The sequence below is a fragment of the Ceratosolen solmsi genome, unplaced genomic scaffold (assembly GCF_000503995.2).
Source record: "Ceratosolen solmsi marchali unplaced genomic scaffold, CerSol_1.0 scaffold6, whole genome shotgun sequence".
Classification (NCBI taxonomy): domain Eukaryota; kingdom Metazoa; phylum Arthropoda; class Insecta; order Hymenoptera; family Agaonidae; genus Ceratosolen; species Ceratosolen solmsi.
The window spans coordinates 14137203-14164432 of NW_011948414.1; the positions used below are offsets into that span (position 1 = coordinate 14137203).

At 20.7% G+C, this 27230-nt stretch overlaps 3 protein-coding genes across 3 annotated transcripts; all 3 read left to right on the forward strand.

Annotated features, from left to right (window-relative positions):
* Nucleotides 1–9463: 9463 nt before the first annotated feature.
* Nucleotides 9464–16811, forward strand: LOC105368194 (proton-coupled amino acid transporter 1). Its single transcript, XM_011507155.1, has 8 exons — nt 9464–9494; nt 9928–9990; nt 11478–11750; nt 12287–12371; nt 13366–13638; nt 14634–14812; nt 15205–15374; nt 16346–16811. The coding sequence occupies exons 1-8, from the start codon at nt 9469–9471 to the stop codon at nt 16585–16587; spliced, it is 1311 nt and encodes a 436-aa protein (XP_011505457.1). The 5' UTR covers nt 9464–9468; the 3' UTR covers nt 16588–16811.
* Nucleotides 16812–18695: 1884 nt separating this feature from the next.
* Nucleotides 18696–23406, forward strand: LOC105368195 (SAGA-associated factor 29 homolog; the record flags this gene model as incomplete). The annotated part of the gene is made up of 5 exons (XM_011507156.1): nt 18696–18815; nt 18920–19171; nt 20756–20917; nt 22901–23129; nt 23216–23406. Coding segments are annotated over exons 1-5 (873 nt in total), but the record flags the coding sequence as incomplete, so codon positions are not given.
* A 1743-nt stretch (nt 23407–25149) lies between these two features.
* LOC105368196 (SAGA-associated factor 29 homolog) lies at nt 25150–26632 on the forward strand. The gene is made up of 5 exons (XM_011507157.1): nt 25150–25248; nt 25366–25623; nt 25916–26077; nt 26137–26365; nt 26439–26632. Exons 1-5 carry the CDS (start codon nt 25210–25212, stop codon nt 26630–26632), a joined length of 882 nt encoding a protein of 293 aa, XP_011505459.1. The 5' UTR covers nt 25150–25209.
* The last annotated feature ends 598 nt before the right edge of the window (nt 26633–27230 follow it).

The following is a 27230-nucleotide window of genomic DNA, read 5'->3' on the forward strand; positions in this document are numbered from 1 at the left end:
TGTGTATTTATATATATATCTTAAAAACTGAAGACTGTAAATATTATAATAGAGAATATTCGTTTTTAAAACGTATTAATTTATTTGTTCTAATTTTAATGAAATGCCACGTTATCATATATTTACATAAGCTACAACTAATTAAACTCTCAAGACAATTGTAATTTTTAAATAATTATTAAAATAGATAAATTTAATGCATATAAATATATTCTAATATACATTGACTATACGTATTAGTGTATACGAATTATAATTATAATTTTTCTAATTAGTGATATGGTTTATTCGAAATGATGTAATCAATTAAAAAATTTCAAATGTATGAATAATAATTTTTAACCTAATGATTTTATTATATCAATGTCTTAAGTGCTAAAATAAAAATAACAGAGTTCATTGACAATGTATCAAAACCAAATAAATTATCGGTGTAGCTTGGTCAAGTTGAATTTTAAATTATTTCATTTTTTTTTTAAATATTGTCACGATTAATTATTAAATATAATTCTTTAACTGAAAATATGAGTATTTTTTTTAAAAAAATCTTTTTCTCTAGCAATAAAAATCATCGTTAAATTAATCATTTAATGAATACATTTTTGTATATATATATAAATCGGAGAAAGTAGAGTTATGCCATTTCGTTCACAATATATTCTAGATGTAAAGCTGAGAAATTCAGTTTTTAACATCATTCTTTCTCGTTAAGTATACATAACAGAGAGGACGTCGGTTCTTTTTAATTAGAATTGTTATAATTGGCAATACATTCGTAAAGATGAAGGTTTTGAAAATAGGGTGAGAATTAATTTAATAAAAGATGATACTAAATTTTGTTTGGAAGAACGAAAAGATGTATAATTCCATTTGAAGGAACGAAGGAATAAAATTATTAATAGTTAATATTCTTTTAATGATATATTTGGTGTAATCTCTTGTAGTTATTTGTGCTTGTGAAATTTGAGTAGAGGTAGAATAACTTCATTTCTTAAAGACATGTGCTAATTCTTATACTGATACTGTCAAGTTATATAATCCATCATAATTCGAATACTTTAATTCGGATTTCCATTGTTATAGCTTTGTTTCTACAATACCTTCAATTCAAATGGATTTGAAAAATATAAATAACAATGACATTGGTGCATGCCAATGTTCTATATTAATATTATATATACTATGTATTACAATACTATGTATCGCAATATCGTAATAAAAAACAATTTCAAGATAAAAAAAAATTTCACTGTATAAAATGTAAACTATATATATTTTTATTATTAATATTATTTCATTTTTTAATTCAAATAGCAACGCTGCTTTAAAAGTAGAATATATTTTTAAAATCTTTAAAAAACTTAGTAAGATTTTGATGTGTCATAGTAGTTGACAATTTTTGTACAGCAGATGAGATCATTTCAAAATGGTGCCCTTCATATTTAATCACCAAAGTTTAGCTCCCTTTTCATAACATACACAGTAGCAGTCTCATAAATTTAAGTCGGTGTTTATGCATAATTATACTTGTCTCGTCGCAGACTACATATTATGCCACTTTATTCAGATCAGTTAATTTAATCACTGAGATTTGTTCACTTCTCACATTGTTACAAATGAATATTTTTTTGTGGATTATTTATATAAAAAATGTCATACTTCTCATTGTAATATTCAATTATACATTACATGCCTGCATATATCACTCTCATTCAAAATCATGTCAATTCGTCATGTATCTTATAAAGATGAATTTATTCCATGTGCCCACATTCATTGTGATTTTGAATGAATCTTTAAATATTATCTTTATTGTAGAATAAATTGTAATTGCTCAAAGATATAATACGAATTATATTTAATAAAGAATTTTATTAAATTATAACTATACTTTTTATTCGCTATATATATGCTATTGCTATAAAAATAAGAACGTTCAAAATTGTAAATAGTATTTGCTTTCGAATTTAGATTCCTAATTTTATAGCTTTAGTTAATAAATCTCTTAAATATTATTTCTCTTTCAAATTAAAAAAATTTTAAATCAATATTTCCCGAATTTGTAAAAATCACTATAATTTTTTTTTTTTTAAATAAGTACCTTGTTAAAACAGGCAAATGTGAAATTAATAATATGTAACATTGTAATAATTAGTCTGATATTCCTAAATATTGAGTAGTGTATTATATTTATATTTATTGGTGTATTTATTAAGTTCTTGTTTAATTAATGAAAATAGATAACCAAAAATCATTTTAAAAAAATTTTAAAAAGGTTTTCTTTTATATTTAATTAGCTATGTTCTATAATTCATTAAAATACATTTTCAATTAATTTTTATCATAATATTATATTTCAATTATGTATTTAAATTATTTTTATCACTTAGATTTTTATCATTTAGAAAATTAACACCAATAGATTTAAATTCAATTGATGTTTATTTTTTATATTATCATAGTAACAGTAAATCCTATATAACATAGAATATAATTTTTAACCAAATACCATATTCTTTAGTATTAAAAATATAAATAATAACTTATGATATTTTGTTTATGATTACAGAATTTTGATCTATGTTTATTGAAAAATAAACTTATAGATATTTAGAGCCTACGGTTGTATATCGACTAAAAATAAAGTATGAATTTATAACAATATAGATTTGAAATTAAATGAATTATTATTATTTAATACATGAATTATATGAAATGTCTTTTACTTACAGCGTAGTATAAAAATTTCATTCTTTCATTCAAAACTTTACATTTATTTAATGCATTCATTATATACTTCGTATTTGAATAAACAGGTTTATTGAAATATTATTTCATATCAGTGCCAATAATTCACTTTAATAAAATAAAAAATTCATCCATGCACCGCTTGTTACGAAAATTTTACAACTAAATTACAACTAAACAGGTATCATCAAATTAATATAATGCCTAAATAATAAAATGATAGTAAAAAAAGCTCTAGTATTGAAAATTTACAATATTAAAATAAATATATGTGCTGTGCTTAAAATGTCAAACTACTAGACTGGGGTTAGTCTGAGATACGTCATCCACCGCAAGCTTCGGCACTCCGACGATAGGCAGAAAAACAGTGAAGGCAGATACTAGCGACTACTAAGAGTTCATCCCGTCAGCTGCAGTATCATCCCGCGCATGCAAGAATTCATAGGATCTGTGCAATCGTTGAACGACTGTATTTTGCCGCACTTTATTATTGCATATATTTCCAACATCCTCTTATGTTCTTTGTTTTTATTTTTTAGTATTTTTCATTCTTAATAATTTTCTTTCTTAATATCTTCTCATTATCAATCTATCTAGATATCTCAAAATTGTTCTATCTTTATTTTGTTCTGTATTCAGCGCGCACGCGTCCATTTAGGCTCTACGACTCTCAACTCTGGTATTGCATTGAACAGCGTCACTTTATTCGTTCATTATATTCTTGTGTATATTGCAAGTGTAGTAGTTACTGGTGTATTTGACGAGGGTGCCTACTAATCGATACAAAAAGTTTGAAATCTATGTGGATACACAGTTGAAGAAGCGGTAAGATTTTCATTTACCAATTTTTGGTGAATAAATATTTTTTATTCAATACTTTCACCAAAATAGCTATCACATATATTTAATAGATATTTTGAGCTATATTCAAGATAATATAATCTTCACGGTAATTGACTCATTGTAATCTAGAGAACGAAAATAAATAATCATTAACCATTATAATAAATCTGTCCATTAAAAATATCTATTACTTAAATAACGTTATTGCTTTATTTTAATATCGAAACTATTTATTTCATAGTCATACCATTTATATATTTTAATTTACAGTACGTTTTCGTATTATATATCATTTATGGAATTATAAAAATTTTGAATAAAATGTGTCAAATAAACATATACTAGATTTAACTGATTAATTAACTGAAAATATTGTGTAAATATTTCTATAAATTATATCCTGTTTGGATATTAACATTGGGTTACTTCTTGAATGATTAAAAGATGGACAGTCACGACATAACCAATAATATAACTGCAATAGTATAATATATATATATATATATATATTATTATTTATATACTTTTAATGATAAAATAACTAAATAATAAACTTTTATAATAAACTTAAAATAATAAAATAACACTATCTGGTTATTTTATATATTTACAATTTCTATCAAATTTAAAGTTATCTCGTAAAAACCATTTTATAGAATTCAATAAAATAAAAAAATTATTTATTTGTATAATAATGCCAAGCAATATTTTAAATTACTATTATAATTTTATTTAATCATATTGTAATTACATTATTCTTAAAGATTAAATAAATAAATTAAATTAAAATAAAAATTAAATAAATTAAATAAAAAAAAAAAGATAATAATTATTAAATAATTGCTAATCATATAATGATACATATTTTATAACTAACATTTTCATATTATTAAATAAATCATTTCCTTAACTTCATTTATTACAATCTTTATTTCAATTTCTAGAAGATTTCTTTAGTGTAAGTTCTTGTTATAAATATAACAAATGTTGTCCAAAATACTCTAAAATTTTAATCGAATATTTTATGATTATTATTATTTGGTATTATATAACTATTAAATTTTTAAAATTATGTAATTATTAAAATGAAAATATGAAAATTAAAATTCTCTATAAATAAATAGCATAATTTTATAATAAAAATCTAAAAGTAATTATATTATAATTATTATAATAGTAGATAATTCTTTGACAAAATTTCAATTAATTTTAAATGAAAGTAATAAATTATTGCTTAAATAAAGAAATTGTTGAATTTTTAATTGTATTTCTTACATGACAGTTATTTAAAATAATAAAAAAATTATGAAATAATGAATATCCTAATATGATTAAATAATAATTGCATACAACATTTCAATTTACTAATTTATTTTTACTATAACGTAATCAATAGTAGCTGAATTAATACACTATAATCATATTTTTCTCATTTAATATACAAATAATATTGTATTTATTTAAGTATAATTTTTTTGAATAGTTAAAATTAATTTTAATTTTTAATTCGAATAATTTAAAAATATTTTATATTAAAAATATTGTCTGTTAAATAAGCTTCTAAATAAATTTTTTATAAGTAAATGATTAAAATATTAAGATACACAAAATTTATATATTTTATAAAATACTAATTAATATATTAATTAAAATAATTTAGTTAAATAAATATATAAAAAACATAACAATTTTTTTGTCCTTTATTGTAAATAAATTATAATGTTAAAAAAAATTAAAATTTAGTAGTACATGAAGTAAATTCTATTCATGTCATCAAAAAATCGCTGCTTAATAATGAGTTTGTATCCTAAAAATCATCTAAGTATAAATATTCCTGTGAATATATAAAAAAAATGTTATTCTGAAATGATGTAAATATTAGTATTTGTTTATAATCATATAAATAATAGGCCAATAATGTTTTATCTACATTGAAATTTCATGTTATAACTATTCACAGCAGATAATACTCACCTTTTTTATTATTTGAATTGCTTTTTTTCATTTTTTATTCTAAAAATATATTAATGCTATGTAACGTTGATTATTATTTATTTTCATATTTGAGTTAAGGTGTATTCTAGAAAAGACATTGTAAATGATAATGATACCTAAATTTCGACACTTTTGTGTGAGTACTTTCTTTATTAACAATATAATAATAATTTATCATCATAATAAATATTTAGTTTCGTATTAGTCGTAAAAATTTATTGGTAATATATTTTGCACTAGATATTCACATACATTTCTACTGTCGCTTGTGCGCAAACGTGATATTAAATATTGAGCGTTTTACTAAATAGCTGAAGGATTAATTACTATCCGAAAAATTTCTACATGTGCTAAAGTAATCTGGATAATTAGTTTGTAATTCATGGATTTTATAAATGCGTGCTTGTTCAATAATTGATCGATATATTTATTGTTTTTATTTCATTGTTATTACATTTAAACTATCATTCATTTAGTATAATTTTGAACTTATGGTAATTATTATTATAATTGTCAATAAAACTGGAAAAATATAATTAGATTATATATAAACTTGTAAATATTTATAATAAAGTAAACAATTAGAATATAAAATATTCATTTTTTTATAACCAAATTTATTATATTTGTTTAAATACGCAAATGCATAAAATTGTAATAACAATTTGATGAAATAAAATAAACAACAATAATATAATAAATCAGTTTCTATTTTGTTTTTATAAGAAAAGATTTTTAAATTTTATTTCTGCATTAAAAAATTTATTAACAATTACATTTATATTTTATATTTGAAATTCGTATTATTATTTAATTCTTGTATGAATAATCATTTGCGGTGCAGTTAATTATCATTCGAGTAAATTTTACAAATTGTATTCGAGCTCATAGAGACATTGAATACATATTATATTTAATATAAAAAAAATATATATATTTTATAATGAAATACTCACTAATATATTTTGTAATAAATACTTAACATACTAATAATAATATTATTATAATATAATTATAAAAGGTACAAATCAAGAACAGTATAACACAATCAAACAAAATGACATCATTTAAATAATTTTAAATATGTTAAATTATGGATGCTGACTTAAGTGCAACATTTATATGACGTTTGAATCTTTTAGAATTCAGAATTTGAAAAAATACTTACAATTAAGATAATTATATTATTGCTAATATTATACATTTATAAATCTTTTGATAAATTTTAATTGACATAATTTTTGTACTATAATATTTTCTTTTAGTTTACCAGCTTATTTACAATGTTCTTAATATTATATTTTTGTAATAATTTTAATTAAATACATTTGAATAGCTTCATTATATTATTTTGTTTTAAGTAATTATTTTGTTCGCAACAAAGATATTACATTTGTACATATTCAGCCATATAAATTCAGTTATTTGTAATAAATAAATTTTAAAAATGGTATTAATTTTATATATCTCTTCGACTAATTAATAACTATTAATAAAAGTGTTTAAGAGTATAAAATTATATTTAATAATAACATTCGTTTCGAATAATTTAAATTTCAGTTTCGGTACCATAAAATTATTATAGTTACTTTTGGAACTATTGTATAATATACATATATCTAATGTAGTTATTTATTTATTTATCGAGTTAAATAATTGAATACACAATAAATCATATTTTTGAATATTTTATATTTTATATACTAATATAAAAGATAATGTAGTTAAAAAATTAAAAGGTATATATGTAAGTGATCGTTGTGCTTTTCCAATTGACTAATAAAAATCCATTTTAACAACTTGCATACTGTAAGTTAGGATGTATGCAGAAAGATTGATCTTAATAGCTAAATTAAGGTCAATTTTTATTAAATAAAAAAGATACTTAGAATTCTTCGCAAATTCATTTAAATGTGTTTTTAACAAAAATATTTGACTATATAATTAAAAAATATTTCAATACTTTTCGTTTAAACAATTAATTTTTATAATAACGGAACAAAGTGTTTTCTTTATTATTCGGCCAATAAATTTTTCGTTTATATAAACTGTAACTAATATATGCATTAATTTAACTATTCAACGGTCTATTATTATTGTATATTAAAGAATGAAGTAAATTTTTGAATAATAAGTTTAATTATTTTTTTATTTATCTATCAAGGATTCTTAATCATCGGTAAAAAAGTACTTTTTAATTAAACAGAATTTCTAAATATAATATTATATCTAACAAAATATTAATAATTATAAATTAAGAAAATTGTAGATTATATTATAATCATTACTATTGCAATTAATATAAAACCTGCAAAATTATAATATTCATATTTAATAATATTAAATTTTGTTTATAATTTTATTATTATTATTTTATGAGATAAACATTTATGCAAAGAACAAATTTAATTCTTCATATATATATTTATTTAAACAATTAATTAAATTTTAATTTTTTAAACGAATATTAATAAGAATGATACCCACTTAATTATATCTATTTATTTCAAAATTTGATTTAATACTGATATAAATAATATATAATACTTTTTAAAGAAACGGTTATATATACAGAATTATCTAAATATTACAGCGCTTAGTTTCAGTCATCAATTTAATACATTGATCATATATATATGTATAAGAATTTTTGATTCATTAAATTTTTAATTATGTATTTTAATTAAATATTTATTTAATGAATTTTATTGTATACAACGGTAAATTATATTGTATGTAATTTTTAATATGATAAGCGAAATACTAACACGTTCAATTAATTGTTTAAATTATAGCATATAATAAATCTTTTGAAAGCCTCTTATCAGTTTTTATAAATATTTATAAATCAAAATGTTTTTAAATAATTTTGTAATATTTAAAAAAAATAATTTTCCAATTTAAAAATATATAATTTGATCAATGTAATTTAAATTGTTTTATATAACTATACTTTGCATAACTACTTCCTCTACTTGTTTCAAAGAGTAAACTTCTATTACACACAATTTATATAGCTCGAAATAGCTTCTCTACTTTATTATCACATGTATATTTGTCATAAGTATTTAACAGATTATATTGATACAAGCTTTATTTTCATTATCTTTAAGCTATATTTGATGCAATTATTAAATGACATTTAAAAAAAATTTCTTTTTTGTGTAGTTTTAATAAAGTTCATATTAGAAAATATTTTAATATAGTTTTAATTTAAAAAAAATATATATCAAAATTTTCTTGCAAATAAATTAAAAATGCCTGATTAAACAATTATATCTAATTAATAATATTGTATATATTAAGAATTTATATTTGTACGGATAACTTTTTATGCAAATTTTCATATATAATATGTCAGTTTTAAAAATCCACAAATTTTTTAGTACAATACATTAAAAGATGAAAAATAATTTTAATTTTAGTTCAATTGGCTTACTTAACTATATTTTTTATTAAACCTTATTTGAATTTATAATATTTGAATAAAAAGTGTTCACGAATCATAATAAATTGGTAATATTAGTATAAAATTATATTCATCTAATAATATACTTATACTATTTACTTTATTGTTTAATTGGATAATTGTTAGTTTTAAAATGATTACTTTTAAAATTAAAAAAAGGTTGTGATTGTTTTCTTTTTATGACTAATCAATACAAATTTTTTTACGTATTGAAAACATTATGTATAGAAATAAAATTAAATTTATCATGAATTTTGTATTATAAAATATTGAATTATATAATAATTTTGTAAATTCCATTTTTACAATATTTAAATTATTATTAATAAATACTTATGAAATAAATTCTTTTAATGTTTGTTTGTTTGTATTTTTAGAATTTACAGAGAATAAATACATTAAATAACGGGGTCATGGAAAATAAAAAAGAAAACTCAAGGTAAGATAAAATTAAAATGATCATATATAAAAAATAAATATTAATAAATTTATTGTAATATTATTATTTGAAGAAATAAAGAATATTTCTATTTACATATGTAATAAATTTGACTTGCTCAATAAATTTCATTTATTTTCATTCTTATAATATTTGTATATGAGGTTTCGTAATATTTTATGAAGTTGATAGATACTTTAATATACATTTTAATATCAAACAAAAAGTTGAATAAGTTGAATATGATAATACAAATTGTTTATTTGTGAACGATATATAATATAACTACATACTCTATTAATATAAATAAATTAAAACTATTATTCATATTTCAATTGTTAAATCTTATTTATAATTAACTATATCTAATATTACTTAAAATTTGAGATAATTAATTATATTACATAATTTCATACATTCAATACAATTTTAGAAACAATAGATCGGAGTCAGATTACGATCCACATATGCATCGGAATAGGCCACATCCTACGAAGTAAGTATAAGAAATTTTTTTTCACTATCTAATTTTGAATAACTGTTAATAACATTTTATACAAAATAATTATTATAGTTTTGAAATTACTATTAATAATTAATTCCTTAGTATAGTTAATGATGCATTGTAAATATTCTAAACTTATAAATATATGCACTCTTAATATTATTTCTTAATAATATTCTTAATTTATTATAAATAATTATACTAATATTCTAAATATATATTATTATAAATAGGTTATATGATTATTATATATAGTAATGATTCTAAGTTCTATTCTAGTACCTACGCTATTATCTATTTTTGTTTCAAGAAAATAATATGAAATTGTATTATTTCATATTCTTCTATTTTTAATTAATTTATATTGAAATTCTTATAAATTAAAATAAGTAATAGAGAGTAGTATTAATTATTTATTAAATCAAAAAATCAGTTTTTTAATTATATTCCTATTCATATATATCGAAGATTTCAGTAAAAAAGTTATAATAAAATAAACCGTTTACGTAGTTAACAAAATTAATTCCTTTAATTTAATAAATATTTTAATTTAATTTTAATATTAGTCTTTAATTGAAATTTAAATTTAAGATATTCAAAACATTATATTTTTGATATATTCAATTAAAAATAAATAAGCGATAATTTGGTTAAATTTTTCATCCAGATGAGAAGAAAAATGTTTGTATGCATTACAACGAATCAAAAAGCAATTGAATGCTTACTTTATTTGAATAATATTCTCTTGTTTATAAGATTGTACAGCGTTGTTATGAAATCGCATATATTATTATACTATTATCTTTGTCATTACGCAAAATTAGTTAAATTATGTTTAACTATTACATATTTTCCTATTCAATAATTTTTATAAAATTTAAGTTCACGAAATAATTGTAATACTAAATAAAAATATAAATACAGAATTGTATACAGTTCATGTTAAAATATTTGTATTTTATTTTGTATTGATATCAATACCAATTAAAATATAATTAAATTATAAATAATAAATATCATGGACTAAAATACCCTTATATTGCTATTATTGCATATATAAACGTATAAAATATATTTTCTAATATAAGTTTGAATTTTTTTTCTATTTCCTTATTATAATTATCAATCGGGAGTAAGTTAATAAAAAATAAATAAATTTTAATTTGAATATCGGTTATTTATTATATAAAATAAAATATTTTTTTATTGAAAAAATGTACAAAATAATTTTTTTATAATGTATCAATATTCGCTTAATTATTTATATAAATTTTTTTGTGATAATTTAATAAATAATTTAATTTAATAAAGAAAAAAAACAGATGTTTCATAAATGAAAAAAAATTTTAATATTTTTTTATGAGTTATAAAATAACAAAGTGAATATATTTTTATTAATATGCAAAAAAAAAATTCTTTTGATTACTTATCAATATTTATAGTATTAGAAGTTTCTTTTACAATCAGTTTTTCTTTAGCAATACAGAGACACTTATTCATTTATTGAAAGGCAGTCTGGGTACTGGAATTCTAGCGATGCCAAATGCCTTTGGCAATAGCGGATTGATCATGGGAACAATTTCTACAATTGTGATTGGTATACTTTGTACGTATTGTCTTCATGTCCTTGTTAAGGCCCAGTACAAGCTGTGTAAACGTCTGCAAATTCCTATTCTCAGCTATCCACAGAGTATGAAAATGGGCCTTGAGCAAGGCCCACCGTGTCTTAGACGATTTGCTAATTGTTCAGCGTAAGTATTTTATTATTTAGTTTATAATTAAAGTGTAATTATATTTTGTAAAAATGATGTAAATAGTTATATAAAAATTTCATTTTTTTCATATAAATTTTAAAAATTAAAAACTTTTTAGATTGACGATACTTCATTCTATAAAATTTAAATAATGTAAAATTTTTATTATATAAAGTAAATTTAGATTTTTGTATATTAAATTTTATATTATAATGAAATATAGTTCTATTATTCTGTATTATTCTGCAAACTATATAATCGAAAGCCTGTCGATGTGTATTTATTATTATTTAACTATTGCTCACTATTATGGTTTTAAAAATAAAAGTATGTAAAGTTAAAAGTATATATACTTTCAATTTTCTGAATAAATTAGAAATCAAATATATCAATGAATAAAATATACTGATACAATATAAAATTAACATTTTATATTAACAAAAAAAATATATATATATATATATATTAAAATAAGTGTATGTAATATATTAATATTTAAAGTCTGCACATTTACAATAATATACTTTTCACAGAATTATTGTGGATGGATTTTTGATAACGTATCAATTAGGAATTTGCTGTGTATATATCGTTTTCATTTCATCAAATTTAAAGCAGGTATTTATTTTAAAAATTAATTTTATTAATGATTTATTATATTTATTATTTAGTTATTTTATTCAATCTCAAATATGTATTCTCAAAATAAAAGATGTTACCTATAATATCGTTTTCATCACGAAAGTATCTGTCTAACTGGGAGTGATATCTGTTTGTACAACTTTTGTACTTATTAGACCATTTGAAAGGTAGGGAAGATACTTTAGTAACAATAGTTATTCGATTTCGATATTTCAAATAATTATTTAAAGAAAATCGTGAAAAGATTTAATTCGTGTTTTACGTTTAAATTTTACGTTACATTGCACTATTTTATTTTTTCACACAGAAATTATTTATTAACCTACTTTTCAAAATTAAAAATATTAAAAATTTGCATGATAACAGTAAATCTTCAATATTTGAAATAAGTTTTTAATTTTCTCAAATAAAGAAATATTATTATTCAGTTAATACTATCGAATTTTTCCGAATGAAATTTAAGTAATTTGACATTAGACTCTGCAAATATTTTAAAATGAAAAATAACTATAAGAAATACAATACCATAAATATAAATATCATTCAAAATCTAATTAATGAGATTTGAGAATATTTAAAAAATTTTTTTAAATATGTAGTTAAATTAATTTGTAAATCTATATTATTTCATTGTTAAATTTTTAATTCAACCAACACTAAGTTATTAATTGAAACAAATAGAGCCAAATTCTTTATATTGTATTTTACACTATATACTTAGTAAACAATTTTTGAAAATAAGAGATAAAACTAAATAATAATTTTAAATTAAATTACATTTACAAATAAAAATGAATTAGTAAAAATTTGCAGTAAATCATTTTGATTATATAATATGATATTTAAAGCATATATAGTTATTTTATGTTATAGCTAATAATTTATGGATTGAATAAATAAAACTATTAACATTAAAAAAATACTTAATAAATTTCAATACACGTATTTCATAAAATTGTAAATTTTTCAGGTAGCAGACCAATATGCAGAACCTCTAGATATTAAACTTCACATGTTAATCCTCCTAATACCACTAATTTTAATCAACTATATTCGTAATTTAAAACTGCTGACGCCATTTTCGAGCATTGCAAACGTGATAACATTCTTGGGATTAGGAATGATTTTAGCTTATATTTTTGAAGATTTACCTTCGCTCAACGAAAGAGAAATGTTTGGTTCAGCACGAAATTTTCCTCTTTACTTCGGAACCACATTATTTGCATTGGAAGCTGTTGGTGTTGTAAGTAATATGTATTTTTAATGAAAGTTATAAATGACTGATATAAATAAGCAGTGCAAATCTAGTCAGTTAATTGCATTAAAATCGAGTTAAAAAGGTGAGCTTAAAATTTTAAACAACAGAGAGCATTATTATTGATTTATTTCAGCATGATTGTTTTCAATTATAAGTACCCCAAATTGTACTCGGAGTTGGAGAAGACGATATATGCTAGTCAAATGAAGATCAATACAAAAATTTTCATCACACAGTGAATCCTTGATTCAAGTTCACACAAACAAAACTCTTACTTGGATAATCCTATTAAAAACATTTACAGAAACTGATCAATTACTCACAATCGCTTTAAGAAATACTTTACCATCAATACTTGGGCCACTATCAATATTCACACCAACACTATTGTTGATTCTTACTTAATTCTAATAATAATATTCTACTTAGATTCCTATTGATAGTATGACAAATATTATCATTATCATTAATCCTAACACTAAGAACTAATAAAACTGGCACTCTCCTTCACTCTTACTCTTTCAATTTGATTCTCAACCCTTCTCAATTTCATTTTCTCATTTTTCCTCTGATTCACTCACTTTCATTTGGATTATTTTTTATACTTGCTGAGATTCTTATATTTCATCTCACTTTTATTAATTCTTATATTGATTTACTCTTCAATCACAAACATTTTCTCATTTTTATGTATATTTTTTATTCTTCTTGTTTCTATGTACTCAGGCATTCACAAACTCTTATGGAACATAGACAGAAAAGATTGAAATTGGCACAGAAATTTACACAGAAATTTAGACAGAAAAATTTGAAATTTAAATTTTTTATTTAAAATAACTAATTAAAATAAGAAAATTAATTAAATATTCATAATTCTTTACACATATTTATAAAGATAATATTTTTATAAATTAAATAAACTACATCGTTTTTATTTATTTTAATCTTGTTATAAAGTAAGGTTATTATTTTTTAAACAGATTATAGCATTAGAAAATAACATGAAAACGCCACAAAACTTTGGAGGTACTTGCGGCGTTCTTAACGTGGGGATGATTGTTATAGTTACGATGTACATCATTGTCGGTTTCTTTGGATACATAAAATATGGAGCTGACGCTGCCGGGAGTATCACCCTAAATTTACCTACAGATGCTGTGTGAGATTCTTAAATCGAATAATTCACCAACTATTATATATGGTAGAACGAAAAGACATTTTTTAAGCTGAAAAATTTATTAATTCATTATATCTGTTATAAATAATTTATTTAAACATAGATCAGTTCTATAATATTTTTACAAAAAAAAATAACAAAAATTAAATACGAAAAATATAAGTATTATTTTTACAATGATTAATGGTATGAATAGAGTATTACACATAATATTAAAACTATGATATTTTAGATTAATAGATTGGAATTTACATTTATGAATATAAATTCTCGTATGATATTTTATATTTTCTATACAGAAATGACAAATAATACACATAAAATCTGCTAACCAAATAATTGTTGTTATTAATTTAAAATAATTCTTTCAATAGGATGGCTCAAACTATCAAAGTATTGTTTGCTATCGCAATTTTAATCTCGTACGCGCTGCAAGCCTATGTACCTGTTGAAATTCTTTGGTCTACTTACTTGGATTATCGTATCGAAAAGAACAAACTTTTCTGGGAATATATTTGTAGAACTATTCTCACTCTTATAACTTGTAAGTAAGATTTGATGAATTAAAATAATAAAGAGTAAATGAAAGTTAATTATAATATAACAGATATGATAAAGTATTTAAACAATTAAGATATAAAATATGGCATAAAAATGAAATAAAAATATCTAATCGCTGATTATTCAATTAATTAAGAGTTAATAATGTAATGAAATAATATAAATCATATTTGAGCCATAGTCATTAAAGACCATACAAAAATTATATATAATTTTTGTAACACCATTTATTCAATTTTCATAAAACCTAATAAGTTTTTGTTTGATTGTAGTTCATGTTTAATACGTAATGTGATAAATTCAATAACGTATTTAATGATTACTTTTATGAAATAATGATAATAATTTAAGTATAACAATAAAAAATATATTTCTATTTATTTTATATTATAATATATGTTTTAAATATGTATATAAAAAAATAAAAACTAATGCAGCTTTTTATTTTCAAATTCATGTATAGAACTAGAAGTTTTTTTTACGTTAAACCAAGTTTTTATAGAACATACATTTCTAGTAATCGACTGTAAAATTGGAATTAATTTATTAAAGAAACATTACGTAATCATAGAAAAATCAAATAAAAATGTAAATAAATTAATAGATCATAATAAAATGATATAAGAGTAATCTCATTACACTACATCATAAAATAATTTTTAAAACAAATTTTGAAATACATGTTTAATTATTTTTATTTATTATATTTACGAAATGCTAACATATTTTTTATTTTTTTTTTAATTTTTATTTCGAAAACTCTTAAATTAAAATTAATAAATAGATAACTTTTAAATAATTATATTGCTTTATATAATTTAATATTTTTAGATGCGAATATATTTTTATTATTAATAGTGTTTCTAGAAATTTTATTGTTGTTTTATAAATGAGTAATATTTTTATTCAAATATATACTTCATATTCTTTTAATATTCTGCTTTTAATTTACAGTTGTTCTGGCGATAGCCGTGCCTCGACTTGGTTTATTCATTTCTCTCTTCGGTGCTTTCTGTTTGTCTGCTTTGGGAATTGCATTTCCTGGAATTATTGACATCTGTGTCCTTTGGCCCGATAATTTCGGCCCCTACAAATATATACTAATCAAAGATATTGGACTTATTATATTTGGCTGCACTGGTCTTATCGTCGGCACTTATGTCAGTTTGTTTGATATTATTGAATCATTCAAGTGAAAGTAAATTTGACAATTTTAGAAATTCGCCTCAAAACTTAGCTCTCATTTGCAACAACGATAAAAAAATTAAATATAGAACAATTATTTCTTATGTAGATAATTTAGGACGAAATAAATGTTGCTGTTTTTTAAGATTTATTCGAAGTAAAAAGAGCCTACGGTTGCATATAATTTATCGCAGGTATAATTTTTACAAAAACGTTTTCAGTATTATATTATTTATTGTTGCAAATCACCTACATCTAATATTGCAATTTTAAATACAAATCTACATAAAAAAAGTATATAGCAAATATGATTTATTCAAATGTACTTTATAGGCTTATTAGAATTTTGAATTATTTTATATATAAAAATGATAATAATAAGATATACTGTTCTGATTTTTTAAAATTACGACAAGTAGGCTTTAACTTTTATAAAAAGAATACAAAAAAGTACATTACTATGATCAAAAGATTTCTGATTTATATACATATTCTTATATTTTTTATTTATTTACAAGAGACACAGAAATTAGCAAAATTTATGTAAAAATGTAGTAATTAGTAAACAGCAACTTATAAGTTAGAAATCGTAATACATAAATCAATTTTTTATATTATATACATTCTTAAATCTATATAAATACAAAATGTACATTAAAATTGTTTTAATATTTCTATGCATATTAAAAAATAATGTACTAGTTAATCTTTATTGCGAATATAATTTAATTACTTATTCATTAGATCATCAGTGTTTTTTTATTGAAATATGATGTTAAATATTTAATTTTATAATGTCAACAAAAAATAATAATTTTACTCAAAAAACTTTCTGCATATAATATACTTTAATTGGATATGTACAAAAGAGAAATTTGTAAAATTTTATTTTTTAGACCTATTTTATAAAAATTTATCATTTAAAATATTTCATTTTAATTCATTTCTAATTTTATGGTATTTAAAAATATTAATATGAATGCAAAAATATTTTACAACTACATATAAGTTTAATTTACTATGATAACTAGATAATTTTTCTATGATTTGTTAAATTTCGAAGGATATATTTTTATTTATTTAATTTTAATATACTTAATTATACAAATAGTATAATCATTTTATTTAATGTTTAAAATAACATTATTTGTTGTATATTTTCACTTACAATTTTCTAAAATGGACTAAAAAGTAAAATTAATTATAACGCATTGAGAATGATAATAAAATTTCAATACTAAAAAATAATTATTTATTTATGTTTATCAAAACCTTTGTATTCATAAAAATTGAGAATATTATAGAATTATTTCTATATCAATAAATTTAGTAAGATTGTAACATGTTTTGTAAATAAAATTACTTTGTCACACTTTTTAAATTTATATGTATTTTAAGTATATGTATAATTATTTATATGATTTATATTCACATACAGTGATATAATGTAACGTTTATATTATTAAATAAGTTAAATTATAGTTCATGAGATAATGTGAATTTGTAAAACTGTTGATATTATGACTATAATAACATTATTTGTAGTGTTAATGATCTCTACTTTGTTTGCTAGTATTTTTATTATAATTGCTATTATTATCTACAAGTTTTCATTATTTATTAAATGAATCAGAAATTTTTTATTTTATTTTTTGCTTTTAACGGTTTTTTAATAAAATTTTAATGAGATTATTTCTATTACCTATACATAAAAATATATTATATATAAAAATTTTTTTGCTGTATTTGCTCAAATAAGATGTTTCCAATTATTGAATTCGGACAATTGGTATAGAAATCATTATATTTACATCAATTATAATTGCTTAAATATTTAATAATATAATATAAAAGATATTATTAATTTCATAAAAATAATTTATATAAAATATCATTTATAAATATTCAATATAACTTTAATATTGAATTAATCTTATAATATTAAATTATTATTATTAAAAAAAATTTAGAATTCTAGAAATTTTACTTATGTTCAAGATGTATATTAACAAGAATTACTTAAAAGAATTTCCGAGAATTTCATAATACTATTGAGATTGATATATTCAACACTTCAAGAGAAATAAAGTGTCACTTTTAAATTCTGAAAAGGTTCGTTTAATTTCTTAATCAATGAAATGTTTTGATTAGTGATTACTTATTAGTTATAAATTAATTCTCGGTTAATAAACATTTAAATATGTCTATTTCTACTGATAGCATAGCTAAAAAAATACAGGTATTATTTACTATATTTTAAAAACTACTTCAAACAATGAAAATAATTGAATGTTTAGATATATGTTAGATGTATGTTAGATATATGTTGGATATATTCTATAGGAAAGATTAAAAGAAGTACATGAATTGATGCATGAGGTTGAGAATGCACGGGAGCAGTCTGAGTCTACTTTAAAACAAATAGAAAACTATAAAAGTGAAATTGAAGGGAAACAAAAGTCAAATACAATTGAACAACGAAAAATAAAGTTAAGTATAGCAATTAATGATGCTAAAAAAGAGGAAGAATTGTTGAGAAATTCATTAGAAAAAATCGACGAAATCAGATCTATTAGAAGTGAACGAAGACAACAGGTAAATCAATATTATTATGTTGAAATATATAAGATATTAAACATTCTTCATAAATGAAAAAGTATTTATTAAATTAAACGACTTCAAATTATATATGTGAACAATGAAGTTTGTATAATGAATAGATTATTTGTGAATTTTTATAAGAAAATAAAAATTTAGTTATAATAAATAAATAATAGATTAGATCTCACGTACTCGAAAGCGGCTAGCTTATTTCTTTCAGTTTGAGATTCATTTTCTGCAATACGTGATTTCGTTACTAGCTATCTATATATATATATATATATATTTATATTATATTATTATATATGTATATATATATATATATATATATATATATATCAGATATTCAGAGCTATAGTCATACGCTACAATCCCTTTGTTATATATTATTGTCAATGATTAACGCTCTTATTCACAGCGCATATTTCGCCAGTTATAATATTATTACTTTCTATAAATAATATAAGCTTTCAGTAAAACACATTTTCTAGAATAAAAACTTTGATCCGAGAAGAATCGTGTTTTATAAAGTGAATAAAATCAAATGGATTGTCGAAATGAGATCTGACTGTTATATTATAAAAGAAAAGAAAATGAAACAAAATCAAATTTCTCTATCATTCTGTATTCAATATGATATGAAATCTTTTTATTTAAGATAAAAATCAAGAAAAGAATTTTTTACAGTTTAGATAGTTGGATAATCGGAAGTGTATCAATAAGTGTATGCATCTTTTTTTATATAATTGTAATTAATGTGCACAATTTTGTTGTTGTTAACTCAGTGATAAAGCTATACGACTTGATATTTCTATTCACCAATTTTTAAATAAAATTAAACTTTAGTAAAAAGTGAGAGACTACTGAAATTAATAATTACTCTCAAATTATATTAATTTGGATGATCATACATTATGATAAATAAAGACTCATATTCATATAAATGTTTCAATTACAGTATTTATATATACCAATACAATGTATTTTTTTTCTATCTTATCAATGCGTTTCAATATCTTATACTTAATATTTTTTGTTTGACATTACTTTAATTAATCTTTAATATATATAATGACTTATAGCAAATTAATTTCTTACTAAATTATAACATCATTTCATCTTGTTATTAGTGAGTGTAATTATATGTATTTAGTAACAATTTTGAGAATTTTCTAATGATAATTAAATTTATATTTTTCTTAAACAGCATTGAAAAATATTCAAACTTAAGTTTCTATATCTTCTTATAAAATATAAAATACATAACAGAATAACTTTTGGGCAGTTTCTAATATTTTCGTTTGTCGAATTCGAATTGTTCTTCGATATTCTATTTTAATAAATGTACAAAATCAATTAAACTTGTGCAATAATATTAATATTCATTATAATTTATATATTTTTGTGTTTTGAATAATCTCACAAATTAAGTGAAAAAGATTGATATCTTAAGTTCTCTAAATGCATTTGTCAAGTATAGCTAATAAATTGCATATTTACTTATTAGTATTTATGTAATATTTATATATTATTACCCTGTTGTAAATGTAAACAATATTAATAATTACTTTCTTATAGGCACGAAGTGCTGGTAACAAAGAACCTATAAGACGAGGAGCGCTTATGAAAATGTTATTGGAAGTGGCACATACGATGCCACTATATATTGGGCAAACAATAGATGCCAGTCCACCACCACTGTGTGGCTGTATTCCGGCAGAATCATGTTATATTGCTAAAGTATAGTTTTTTAATATTATCTAAATATTTATTTATTATTTAAAACGTAATTTATATTTTTTAAATTATAATAGAGTGTCATACGGAAATGAACAAAAATATTAGATTATTTTAAGATATTGAAATTTTCTGCAACTATCTTTCTGTGATAAAATTTTGATTTAGATAACAATAAATATTTAATTCAATGATTATTTATTTAATTATTTTATTGCAGTAATTTTATGTTTAAAAGTAATATATGAAATGTTTTATATTCTTGTTATATATTTGAATACTTAGTTACGTATCGGTACATAAACTTATGTATGTTTAGTTGCACCCATATTTCATATGGTAACTGAATATATGTAGATCGTAAAAGCATTCAGCAATATCGTAAATGTATAGAGCATAAATCTGCATGACATTTTCATTTTTCTTTTTTATGTCTGTCCTCTTTTCCTTTTTTTTTCTTCACCCGCTGTTATTTTATTTCATAAATGCTTATTTGTAATCATACATTCATACTCATATTACTAATGTGTATCTTATATGCCATATTAAACTTACCAACTCTAGGCTTTTATTAAATATGATTAAATGAAGATGAATTTAAATGAAATTGTATACAAAATAGAAAGAAAAATTGTCTTTCTTGGAATATTTTTTTTATCGATTTTCTGTGTGAGTAGTGGATTGAGTGTGCTATCTTCGTTAGGGAGTTGATTTTATTTATTTCGTCCTGAAAGTCACCGATTTCGCATATAAGTTTATCTCAAGAAAGATTTAATCTATAATATAGGTAAATAGGCCTTTTATAACATATGACTGCAGCAATTCAGTTTTAATTTTATATTAAGTAAAAACAAATGCCTAATAAATTACTTGAGATATAGATAAAAAGATAACAAAACAATTAATCAATACGTTAAAATGCAAAGATTAAATTAAAAATAATACTAAATAATCTATTCGACAGTGATTTTTATTAAAATATGAAATTTATAAATATTCATGTAAATTTGTTAAGATACAGTATGTTTTCTCTTGCATAAATGCTATCTTATTTTTAATTGCATTTGGCGATTTTTTTGCAATTCTGTATTAGAAATCCTGCTAGAAATATATTTTTCAGTCATGACAAATTACGGTTTCTATTCTTCTAGTTACGGATTTTCTTACTTTTCTTTAAGAACAGAAAATCCTATCTGTTTTATAAGGGTTTTTTTTTGTATAATTTTCATTTTTGTCCGTTTATACATTTCTGATTACTGTTTTTGTAAATTGGTTTTATTCATATATCCGTATAATATTTTACCTTCATAGTGTTTTGTGTTTTTTGTATGCATTTGCAGATTGTATTGTAAAAAATGTTGTATTTAAAGTATAATTTTTACACATTATATTGTATTTATATTATTGCTTCATTATATATATATTTTTTGTTTTGTTTTTATATTACAACGATATAAATAAACATTAAAATAATTTTTATTTATTTTATACTTTTTAGTATTTAATAAAATTTCCTTACTATATTTTAAAATATTATTATTCACATCATATTGCATTTAAATGATACAACAAATTTTTCCTACATGAATAACATAATTTTTTGCATTATGTTGCATAAGATACTGTTGTAAAATATGCACAATCATATCATTTTAATATTAAAAAATACTGTGCATATACTTCTTAAAGAATATTTTCACGTGACTTTATAGTATATAAATATATGTTGTGATAATTATTTCTAATATTTCTAATACTATATTTATATCTAATATACTAACTGTCATAAACATGGCTGCTTTCACATACGTATTTAGGTTTATTAGATTATTAAATTATTGATTATAATGTATTATCAGCTATAATTATTTATTAAATATTCATAAAAATTTAAAAAAAAGCAGTTGATGTTAAAACAACCATAAATTATATAATAAGAGTTTACCTCATCATTAATCTTTACTTTATAGTGTTCTTTATATTTAGCCTGGCAATATAGTAGCTGCATTTGTAAAAGGCGCAGACGAAGAAGAAAATTGGATACTTGCTGAAATAATAAGTTTCAATCATTTGACAAATAAGTACGAAATAGATGATATTGATGAAGAAGTAAATGAAAGACATATTATATCTAGACGTCGTGTCATGCCTTTACCGATTATGAGAGCAAATCCTGAAACAGATCCACAAGCTATATTTACAAATGGTACTATAGGTAAATAAATCATTAGTTATTTAATTTATTTTGTGACTTATAATGCCTATAGAATTATAATAGTAATTAAAAAATTAATTCTGTAGTGATGGCTTTATATCCTCAGACGACATGTTTTTATAAAGCGATAATTACAGCTCAACCAAAAACAGCCCATGAAGATTATGAAGTTATTTTTGAGGATGCAACTTATACTAACGGATATTCACCACCGTTAAAAGTACCTCAACGTTATGTAATTTCTATTAAAGAAAGCAAAAAAAGAATTAAAGTTAATCGTACCTAAATTTTCTAATTATTATGAATACATAATTAGAATAATTTCACTTTAATTTGTTTTAATACTTTAAATACTTTTTGTTATTTAAAATGAAAATTATGATCCATGAAAATCATTAAATATCACTTTCTTATGTTAATGAATATTTTGTAAAATAAAATTTCGTGAATCTTTATCAAACATTTATCAATGCGTTTCAAATATTTTCATTATTATCTAAAAATAAACAGTAACTTAAAAATTAGTATTAGCGCAGCACAGTTTACAATTTATATAATGATGATTTAAATAAAAAATTTAGAATTCGTTTTTCGTATCATATTATATTTAGTGTCATTTTATATATATTTAATATCATATTAATGCTGGTTTAAAAATAAATTCATCATTTTAAATACGAAATTATAACTTTGGTATAAAATACATAAGTGTAATAAAATAAAATTTTATACACTTACTGCTAAAGTTTGTTAAGAAAAGATTTATTATTATAATTAAATATCTTACAAATAATTATTACCCGTCAATTTTAAGCAAGAATAATGATTTAACAATACATTTTATAAATTCCAATACATATATTCCCGTATGTTCTAATTCATTTATCTCCATAAAATTGAAAAGCATTATCAAGTGCCATAATTGGTAAAGTGCAGAAACTTAAAGGAACAATAATAACAATATTGTTGATTTAGATTTTTTATTATAATAATTGATATTCAAATAGTAATTTATCATTGAAATGAACGTTATTATACATTAATATAAGTATAATAAATGCATTACATTGATAACTAATAGTTAGTGTTCAGGTTTATCAATAAAATAATACAATCTTTTAAAAAATAATAACACGATAAAAATATCATAATAATAAGCATAAAAACTTATTAAGACTTTTATATTATAAGAAAATTCTGCAAATATATATAAATACAATACAAATTTAATTAGAAATTTTATAAATTTAATAAATTCATTATTTAATAATTTAATAACATTTTAATATTTTATAAATAAGCATTGAACTATTTTATAACAAGGAATATAATTTGTATAAAATGATAAAGTAAAATATATATTCGCTTAATGCCGCTAAGAAAAATTTGATAGTACTATTATGCAAATGTGAGTCATATGCATTTTAATATTTAAGTGGTATTGATGGGTGATTTTTTTGAAATAATTTCAGGTAAACTTTTCTGACAATTTATACATAATATAAATAAAATAAAGTTTATTATTTTTAATAAATAATAGTACGATTTTTAGATATACTTTTGCCTAAAAATAATATGTATTATTATAATATAATTTGTATCTATTAATATGTCTATATATGTATTAAAAATATATTCTTTTTTCAAGTTTTAAGTAAATCTCAGTATATATACACACTTCTTCAATTTATCACTAAATCACATGCGTTTATATATATATATATATATATATATATAAATATATAGTATATAGTATATATATATATAGCTTCGATTTCATATTATGTTGGCTGACGGCCAATAAATTTAGACCTTTATTGCGCATGCGTTAAAATGGTGCATTTTGTTTTTATTAGATGTAAATTCATACATTCCAATACAATAATTAATTAATAAAATTAAAAATAATATATTAATTTGGGGTATAGTAGTATGGTTTTTAAATGTATAAAGTTTAATATTATTTTCGAACATCATATTTTAATGTTATTGCCTTTAATATTATAATCATCCTTACAAGTGTTCATAAAATATTAGTATTATAAACGACATTAACTTTAAGCATAAAAAATAATTAAAAATGCCATTTACAGCTGATTCCGCTGCACACCAAATACAAGTATGACATTAATTTTTCTTTAAACAACTCAACAATGAAAATGTAGATAATTAATGATTTTAATTCATAACTATTAAATGACATGTTTAACATTTGTTTAAACAATTAAATTTCTAGGAAAGATTAAAAATTATATATCAATTAGTTCATGAAGTGGAGAAAGCACGTAACCATTCTGAAATAAACTTAAATAATATAACAAAGACTCATGACAAAGTAAATCCAGATGAGAAATTATCACCATTTTATCAACAAAAATTAAAGGGTATTTATAGTTTAGCTGTTGATGATGCTCATCAAGAAGAAGATTTATTAAGAAAAACTTTAGAAAAAATAAATGAAATTAGATCAATTAGGAATGAAAGAAGAATACAAGTTTGTATTGCTTTATATTTATAATTATTTATTAATATTAGAAATATAAAATTAAATGAAGTTTTTACGTTAAAATTAAAAATGAGTATTTAATATAAATATCAATAAGAATATATCAAAAATTTATCCACATTTATAATAAATTTTATAAATAGAAGATGCGATTCAAGTTGTGCATTTCACTAATTAAAAAGTAAATGAATAAATTCATAATTAATAAATTAACAAATTAGTAATTCATAAATAAATTTATCTTGTATTATAATCTAATTTTTAAATTAAAATTGTTTAGGCTCGTAATGCAGGAAATAAGGAAACTATTAGACGTGGTGCTCTAATGAAGATGTTATTAAGTACCGCACAAACATTACCATTATATGTAGGCAAATTACCAGGGGCTAAAGCACCTGCTTTATGTGGAGCAATTCCAGCAGAACCAACTTATATAGCTAAGGTAAAAGATAAACATAAATTTTGTTTGCATTTTCAAAAACTAAAACTAATATTTTAAAGATGGGTGATATGGTAGCTGCTTTAGTGAAAGGTTCAGAAGAAGAAGAAAATTGGATTTTAGCAGAAGTAGTACACTTCAATCCTACAACAAATAAATATGAAGTAGATGATATAGATGAGGAACAAAAAGACAGACACATATTGTCTAGACGCAGAGTTGTTCCTTTACCACTAATGAGAGCAGATCCAGAAACAGATCCTCATGCATTATTTCCAAAAGGTTCGATAGGTAAATAATATTATTGTTATTTCAAAATGGAAAATAATATATTTTTATGAAATTAAAAAAAATCATTTATTAGTTATGGCTTTATATCCTCAAACTACATGCTTTTATAAAGCAGTTGTTAATCATTTACCAACTTCTGCGCAAGAAGAATACGAAGTACTTTTTGAAGATGCTACATATGCTGATGGATATTCACCACCTTTAAATGTACCACAACGTTATGTTATTTCTATTAAAGAAAGCAAAAAAAATAAAATTCAATCATAGAAAGATTCTTAAAAATAATTCTTAATTTATTATAAAAATTTAGACAATTTTATAAAAAGTAAAGATTAAAATAAAAATTAAATAATATGTAGTAATTGTTTATTCTAGTTACATTATTCTTATAAGAATATAAGGCAGTTATTCACAATTATTCACGAAATTCTTTACATATATTGTTTGAATTATATTTGTTTAAAATTACATTATTCTCTGCATTTATGTTTATAATTCTATTGATATATTAATCATGTAGTTAACCATGTACTTTATTGGATTATAAATATATTCTTGGTAGTATACTTAATTGAAGTTAGTATTTTAAATATTCTGTTGTTTTTTTAGAATTTAATAAATTCATTTTTAAATTGTCTATATTTTTGTTAATTAAGATTTTTAATGTATAATATATGAATAGTCCCCTTTCGAAATCATTAAACAAATTCATAAAAGACCACTTATAAGAATTAAAAATAAAAATCATATAAATATCTTTTAACAATAAAACTTTCGATTCTACAAATTTAATAGTAATTCTATAATAATATGAAGATTCTATATTTAAAATGCAATTTTTAATTAATTTTTAAAAATTAAAAAT

Excerpts from the sequence above, each read along its gene's own strand:
- LOC105368194 (XM_011507155.1), top strand. The coding sequence starts at position 9,469 with ATGGAAAATAAAAAAGAAAACTCAAG. Across the intron at positions 12,372-13,365 it reads TTTCATCAAATTTAAAGCAG|GTAGCAGACCAATATGCAGA; the intron begins GTATTTATTTTA and ends TAAATTTTTCAG. Across the intron at positions 14,813-15,204 it reads AATTTACCTACAGATGCTGT|GATGGCTCAAACTATCAAAG; the intron begins GTGAGATTCTTA and ends TTCTTTCAATAG.
- LOC105368196 (XM_011507157.1), top strand. The coding sequence starts at position 25,210 with ATGCCATTTACAGCTGATTCCGCTGCACACCAAATACAA. Across the intron at positions 25,249-25,365 it reads CCGCTGCACACCAAATACAA|GAAAGATTAAAAATTATATA; the intron begins GTATGACATTAA and ends TTAAATTTCTAG. Across the intron at positions 25,624-25,915 it reads GGAATGAAAGAAGAATACAA|GCTCGTAATGCAGGAAATAA; the intron begins GTTTGTATTGCT and ends AAAATTGTTTAG.